The sequence below is a fragment of the Montipora capricornis genome, chromosome 5, assembly GCF_036669925.1.
Source record: "Montipora capricornis isolate CH-2021 chromosome 5, ASM3666992v2, whole genome shotgun sequence".
NCBI classification, from domain to species: domain Eukaryota; kingdom Metazoa; phylum Cnidaria; class Anthozoa; order Scleractinia; family Acroporidae; genus Montipora; species Montipora capricornis.
In genome coordinates this window covers 16,964,789-16,972,406 of record NC_090887.1, presented here as the reverse complement: position 1 = coordinate 16,972,406, position 7,618 = coordinate 16,964,789, and the positions used below count along the sequence as shown (strand labels likewise).

General features: G+C 38.4%; 1 protein-coding gene across 1 annotated transcript in view; it reads right to left on the bottom strand.

Moving 5' to 3' along the window:
* The window catches only part of LOC138049695 (putative ZDHHC-type palmitoyltransferase 6), an 11,210-nt gene continuing 3,592 nt past the window's right edge, over positions 1 to 7,618 (bottom strand). Inside the window, exons 5-14 of the mRNA XM_068896099.1 lie at positions 6,921 to 7,028; positions 5,549 to 5,871; positions 5,249 to 5,318; positions 4,814 to 4,877; positions 3,780 to 3,839; positions 2,638 to 2,815; positions 2,176 to 2,219; positions 1,671 to 1,745; positions 1,464 to 1,540; positions 1 to 803 (exon numbers count right to left, since the gene is read on the bottom strand). Of these exons, the coding sequence (XP_068752200.1) occupies positions 671 to 803; positions 1,464 to 1,540; positions 1,671 to 1,745; positions 2,176 to 2,219; positions 2,638 to 2,815; positions 3,780 to 3,839; positions 4,814 to 4,877; positions 5,249 to 5,318; positions 5,549 to 5,871; positions 6,921 to 7,028 (1,132 nt within the window). The 3' untranslated portion in view covers positions 1 to 670. The remainder of the gene's footprint in view (positions 804 to 1,463; positions 1,541 to 1,670; positions 1,746 to 2,175; positions 2,220 to 2,637; positions 2,816 to 3,779; positions 3,840 to 4,813; positions 4,878 to 5,248; positions 5,319 to 5,548; positions 5,872 to 6,920; positions 7,029 to 7,618) is intronic.

The following is a 7,618-nucleotide window of genomic DNA, read 5'->3' as shown; positions in this document are numbered from 1 at the left end:
TTTTTCGCTAAGAAACGTCTGTCTTTCGTTTTTTAATTTTGCTGTAACATTTAACTGAATATTTACAGTTCATCTGTCGGGTCAGGAAGCCTTGTTTGTCGGGTTATTGACCCGAGACCCGACTCTTATCTGGAACACTGATTTTCAGTTACACATCCTTCTGCCGCAACCTTATCTATTTACACCATTTATTAATTTAGTTAAGAGCCTTTCCGTAACTGTAAGTTAACAACTTCTTAAATACAGGAGCAAGAACTTTGCTCGAAAGAGATATCCGCTCATGGAAGGTCCCAACGTAACGAAAAGTGGCGAGCATTTTTTGGAGGCGACGTTTCCACCGGGCGCCACCTGAGAGCCAATCAAATTTGCAAGCGAACTTTTTTTCACCGACGCATCGCTACTGTCTCCATCGTCATTGCTTTCCTGGTTATCATCCTCATCCTTATCATCTCATGCAATCTTCATTATCACATGTCACTATCATCATCATTATCATTGTCAACATAGACACATCCCCGTCGTTTCTACTGTTATTAGTATCATCTTCTTGATCGTCACTTTCTTCTTGTTTTTCTTAGTTGTCCATGTCGTCGTTTTTTTCTCCTTTCGTCTCTATTCTCTATTCATACTAACAGAAGACAGCGCAAAAAGCCTCGCTGTAACTCAGTGCTCAGACCAACTGATGGGCTTGCTCCTTCATCATTTTCTTATAAAACGAATATTCGCCGAGAAGAAATTGGGAAAAAATCTTCATCCTTTGGGACCAAGGTACTCCTGTAAAGCTCCTGAGTTTTTTCCAGGTTCTGTATTGGAGAGGAAAAAAAATTCCAATTCCTGATATTATTTCCACTGTTGCTTATGAACAAAATAAACAGCGTAGTTGTTACATACATTAAAGTTTGTCCAGTTGATTTTTTATAGTTGAACTGACCATTTAAATGAAAGTTACGTGGCAACAGGCCATTTTCAAAATATCAATATTCAACTTGATAGCAAGGTAGAGGGCACAAAAACAATAGATACACGTTGGAATGAATGTGAAACTTTTCGACGTATCATCCACTTTCCTTTATCTTTGTCCTCTAAACCTCTCTTTCAAGCTGAATTTTAATATCGAAAGTAGCCGATACTTTTCAGTGAGGCCGCTTATTATGCAAAGGTAGTTCTCACTTTGATTTCTTCTCCTTTTGTAGCAAAGAATTTAACCAAATCATTGAAATGAAACCTCTTAAGCAGTGCTTTTCTCTGGTGCTTTGAAAAATCCTTAAGTGTGACAACTCAAACGAGTTGAGTCTGTCGATGAAATCGACCAAAGAAACCCATGAAAATAGACCTTCTTGCAGATACGGCGGCCATTTTGATTTCTATTGTTTCGAAAGACATTATGGGATGCTCAGGGGGCAAATTACAGAAATCAAAATGATCGCCTTATCTGCAAAGAGGTCTAGTCCAATGGAGCTGACCTGTGCATTGCACGTCCATCTGAAGAATAATACGTGGTTCCTCCGTCGCTTATAACCTTGAACTGGAAAAGTGTTAACTAAAAAAGGCAAACAAAACAAATTTGCTATCAAGTACTGAACTGAATTTCCAGAAATTTGCACTTCATGTATCATAAAAAAAAAGACCGTACAGTCCTTTGAAGAGAACAATTCTCCGAAACCACTTACAAATAAGACGTAGAAAAGTCCAAAACAGTTGGTGACAAAAAGAACTGAGACGTAGATATCCTGTCCCATGGCTCCCTGAAGGGGAAAAATGACATTGTAAGTACAAATGCACTTACACACACACACACACACATCACTTTATTTCTCATTACAAAAATTAATAAGTTTAGGTTGACCCACAGATAGCAGATTTGCTATTCGAGGCGGGTCAATCATCAACATTCTTAAGTTACTTCATTACGTAAAGAAAGAACCTCGTGACCTTGAAGCGTTTAACTTGGTTCAAAGCTGGGTCTTTTTAGTTTAAAATTGTCCTTATTTGGATGTAACGTAGCTCGTGCATTTTCCCGCGCATGCAGCTTCGACCTTATTTTTGTCCATATTTGGGCATAAAATTGGTTTCTTAAAATCCCCAGCTTTGTTGCAAGGAAAAGAGATGCAAGTTACACGCTTCAAGGCCATGTGCTTCTAGTAAAGAAACTAAAAACTGAAGACATGTACTTACTCCAAACGAAGATGACTCTCCTATGGACACTTTCAAATTAAAATCTGTTGGGGAAAAAAAACTAGTTCAAGTGGAGTGCTTATTAGAAAACTTGTATTTCTGGACATATCTGATGGGTGCAAGTACCATCTGGGAGATACGGTACCTGCTAACAGTGAAAGCGTTTCGATGTCTTGGACATCAAACCTACACTTGGCGACGAAGTAAAAAATAAAAATAATCGACACAAACACAGTGTTCAGGTCACTTACACCAGTGCCCCTCAAAATCCCGATGAAGTTAACTGTTTACAAAATCTAGTTAATGATGAATGACAATTCTGTAAGTTGGAGACAAAATACTAATCACCTTTCATACGACAATTTATTCGACAATGAGTAAGTATTACATGCATCCATTACACTCAGTTTTCAAAAGGAATGATAAAACAGAAAAGTAATTAACGAGCAAGTAAACACTTACAAGATGATGCTGCTCTCACAAAAAATGCATTTGCCAGCAAAATTTCTATCATGAACAACACAAAGGATCGGTGATTGTTGCACGCCACACAGCGTGTTAGAAACAAACAATGATGATCTAAACTCAGCATACAAGCATTACAGAGACGACAATGTTTTGTGAGCTTGGGCATAACAATCTGAGGAAGAAATTATACATGACATTAATAACAGAGACACAACGTAGCTACGGTCTCAAAGTGAAAACCCCTCGAGATCCCAAGAAAATAGAGTTGGTGAAGCTGTCACAATTTGATCCGAGTTTGAATCCAAACTGGGAATCACTTGTGGGTTGAATTTGTTCTTGATTCTGCACTCTGATCAGAGATATTTTTTCTAGGGTACTCCGGTTTTCCAACGGGAGAGGGGCAAGAGAGTTCTCTTCCTTTTTAAAGGGCCGCTCGAATTTAACCTTTCTTTGCAGCGTCAATTAGGGTATTGCAATGATCTAGTCTGTACGGCGGTTTTCTTAAGGGAAGGAGGAAAGAAAGCCATTCGTTTTAACAGGGCCCCTCTTTATTACAGCCTACAATGGGATTAGCTAGTCAGTGGAAAACACATCTTATGAGGATGAATGAGATCACAATCATTCACCGAACCGCAAAGGTGGATACACTATGAATGGGGAATTTATCCTCTCGCCTATGGTTTAGCATCACAAGAAGAAATCTCTTTCTTTTACTCACCGCTTTATGCGTCGAAAGATGAAAAAATACTTAATAGCAATAAAAACAAAACTACTTGGTTTATGCCAATAGAGAGAGTTTCAACTGAGTGTCGTAAAACCAAAACCAAAAAAATTACTTTGGCCAACAAAAAAGGACAGGGACAATCCAGTAAACAAATCAAAATTCGAAGTAATTACACGTAGCCGACACAAAGCGCAGAAAAATGTGAACGTGCGAGCCAAGATTGGATTTGGTTTTACTTGTGATTGGTTGAAAAAGTGGCGCAAGAATTTTGAACCAATCACTGAGTGAAGTAATGCAAAACCAATGCAATTCACTAATTACTTTCGACACTCAATTGAAAACCGCTCTATACGCCAAATACTACAGACTAGAGAGTACACTTACTAAAACTTACCCGCGTTTAAGTACCTACCTCACAAACCCAACAGAAATCGTCTTCTGATATCACACCTTTTGCAACATCAAGAATTGTCTGCATACAAAATGAAAAAAACGGGGTTGAGTTCTTTTAGTTGATATGTTAATGTGCCGAGAAAAGGTTCTGCCCGCCCTTTCTAAGGAAAAAAAAAAATAAACAAAACAATTATTGCTCTCCTTGTTGGCATGCACATAGGGAGAACGCATGTTTTATGAGCCAAATGAGTCAATAAGTCAATGAGTCATGAGTCATGAGAGACTGAGAGTCAGTCAATATAGCAATAATTTGTTGATTAAGCCTAAGCCCTTGTTTCAGTGATTAGGCCTAGGCACTATCTGAAATTTTAGCTTTCATTTTATGGTTTAATTAACTGCACTAACTCGTTGACTCCTTGACTCATGACTCATTGACTCATTGACTCATAAATACTTGACACTCGCACATAGGACAGGCTGCACGAGTTTGATGAAAGATGATTGGTTTACGAAAGATAGAACTGATCCTCACACTTCACATGACAATTTAAGCAATTTTTACTTTACAGATACCAGAAAAATTTAGGCGGATTTTCAGGTGTCTATAAAGTAACAATTGCTCAAATTGCCTATTCAAAAACTCATTAATAATTCATGAGCCTAACAGCATACCAAAACACAGATAAAACGTCACGTTCATGAGCTTCATATCCCGAGAAAACACTCCTCATCTAAAGAATACTGATAAGGCATAGCTTGTTTTTCTTGTATGATAATATCTTCCCCTCACAATTTGAACCTTTGTTTGGACTCCCAAAATTACTCGGCTATGCCTCGTGTTTTTAAACCCGATAAAACGCTACTGCTCGTTTTTTAAACATTACATGAAGTGCAAGGCTGTTGTTTATAAACCGCACCTCAAATACACAATTCTTTCATGATTGGTTTATTTGAACACGTATCTACAATGAGTGACCATTTTATTTGTGTAACACAACAGTCTATTTAAACCCCTTGTGGTGCAAATTCAAACCATTACAGAGCAACCCTCACCAGTGTCTCCCCAGTGTCTGAGATTCTGTTGTACTTTACAATGCCAGGGTCCGAGAAAAGCTCTCTGAAAAAAGTAAACATGATGATGAAAGTTTCTTCCTGTAGCTTAGTGGCTAGGGCCGCAGGTCTGCACAAGTTATCGGAAGGGCATGGGTTCAACAAATGTTTGGAGCACGAAGAGTTGGTTTTATTAAACGATTTGATACAAGTCGAATTGATACCGTGAAAAGATAAAATGGCTGACATTCTGACCGTTAGCCCCTTCGTCAGAGTTCAGAGCACTCCATTCTTCCCTGGTCATGGATTTACAGTCAAGTATAACCATGTCATAGATTGAGGAAAAAAATTAGCGGAGTCTTTTTTAAACAGACTTGTCTCTACCAGGAAATGAAGAACAAAGTCAGTAAAATAATAAGATATTTGCACTTCACAAACCTTAAACTTATTGAGGTGAAAATCAATAGGATGACTGCAAGAAATGTCCACAAAAACTCCGGCCAAAGCTTTACAAAACGTTAAGGTATTCTGCAATGAACCTCTTGGTAGAATTGCTAATGAACAATTTTTGGTTGAGGGCCACAAGATTTGCTAATGTATTCTTGTGATTAGTGATTGGTAAAAAAAAAAATCATTTGACCAATCAGACATAAACCCAAAATTAAATGTGACCTAACTGGCTAGTACACAGCTTCGTGTAATTATTCAATTACATTTGCCATGTATTTCAAAGGATATGAGGTACCAAATACAAAAAATAACAAAGCAAGCTTTGTGTTATTAATCCAAAGAAAAACCCAGCAAATGCTGGATTCTGAAGTCCAGAAATGTGCCGCATTCTGTGCTGGGAGAACAACCATAAATTGGAGAACACAATGATTGCCACTGTTGAAAACACGGCAAAGAAAGCTGAGAGGTGATTGAATGCTTGTACAATGAGTAGAATTCCACATGAAGGAGACAATAGAAGCATAAACCAGGGCATCCAAGCGCTTGGAGGACGGGTGGGTGGACAGCGACTGGCTTTCCAGTATTTGAGATGTCTCTGAAGCCATAAATGTCTGTTGAGGGGAAAGAAGTCAAAGGAATGAGTAGAATTGCACATGAAGGAGACTTGTAATAGAAGCATAAACCAGGGCATCCAAGTGCTTAGGGGGACAGGTGGGTGGCAGCGACTGGCTTTCCAGTATTTGAGATGTCTCTGAAGCTATAAATGTCTGTTGAGGGGAAAGAAGTCAAAACCCTATAAATACAAATTAATGGTCAACAACTGTCATTTCGAAACAAGCTACTGGGCTTGTACCATTAAATGTTTCAAATGACCAGAAAATCTTATGACCTTAACAGCATGTGGTGCTGCAAACAAGAGCAGAATGATGTTTAGTTACACTCATGTATTTTTTTGTTCTTGTTACTTTTGTTAGTTTTCTAAAGACTTGTCCTCTAGACTTTGCATTGATTTGCTATTTTTGCTACCTTCCAGAGAGAAAGAAACAGCAATTGTTGTCCATTAGTAATTGCATGTATTAGAATGGCCAAAAACAGTAATTAACTGACAGTTTACTGCCTTCAAACAATTCTTACAGGTTTCAGGTTTGAGTGAGGCTCCAGCACTTGGCTAAGTAGCCTGACTTCTGGCTCTTAAAATTGCTCTTCTTGCTCTTATTGCTCTTACCATTTTAATTACGAGAGTAATTTAATATTTTCAGTTCATCTGTTATTTGGAAAGTTTTGCTTCATCTGTGAGGGACCCTTTCCTATTGTCTTCTGCATATTCCTATTGATGGTATTTTTGTCAAATGGTTCTCACAATTTCTGATTTGTTATTTTTCTGACCCGGGGTTGCTCAAAGCATGGTCAGCGCTAACCAGCGTTAAATACCATGGCAACCTATAGGTCTTGATAACTCTTAACCAACAGTTAGCAGTAACTAGGCTTCAAGGAACTGGCCCTGGATCTCTTGCATTTTCTAGACATAAGTGCAATGCTTTAAATCCTTGTACCCTCACCAACATGTTGAGATTGTAAATGAGCGTTCCCTTGAAAACAAGAATTATTTTTCATGACACTCCAAAGAAGTCAATTCAAAATCTGTCTTTTACTACTTCACCTGGGAGTTTTTCCTTCCCCTGCATAGTCTACAGGTGATTTCTTCATAGCATCTTCAACATTAATCATTGATAATGTGCTTCTACTCTCAAGGGCCCAAGCCACTTCACTAAAGACATGATGAATTCACATGGAATTATTTATAATGTACATGTAGTAACACCTCTGATGATTCGAGAGCTTGACTGCATTTACCCTAGTCCATCCATAGAGCATGACATATTGGGGAAGAAAGAACAGAAGAGAGTGTATAGGTTTTGTAATCTCCCACCTTATGTATGATGCAAGGGGCAGGTAGAAAAGTTGCACTGGATCAACTGGGATTGTTCACCTTGGATCGAGCAAAAGACGTTTTTGTAAACCAAAACTATTCAATGTTTGCCCTGATTTCACCAAGGTTAGCTTTACAGCTTGGGTGATTTCGAGAGGCCTTACATTTTTTTTACGTTGATCCAAGATGAGCAATCCAAGTTGATCCAAACCGACTTTGTACCTGCCTTGATGCAAGTGTTGTATCAGGGCCCAGAGGTTATACATGTAAATACAGTGCACAACACAGCAACCCTCTAGAAAAAGTCTGGGAATGAGTGATTCTAACGAGAGTCAAACCGAGGACTGATTACTGATTTGGATGCCTCAACATTGAGCTACAAAAGACTTGTGGATGTTAAGGCCATTAAATTAACTACATGGAGGTTT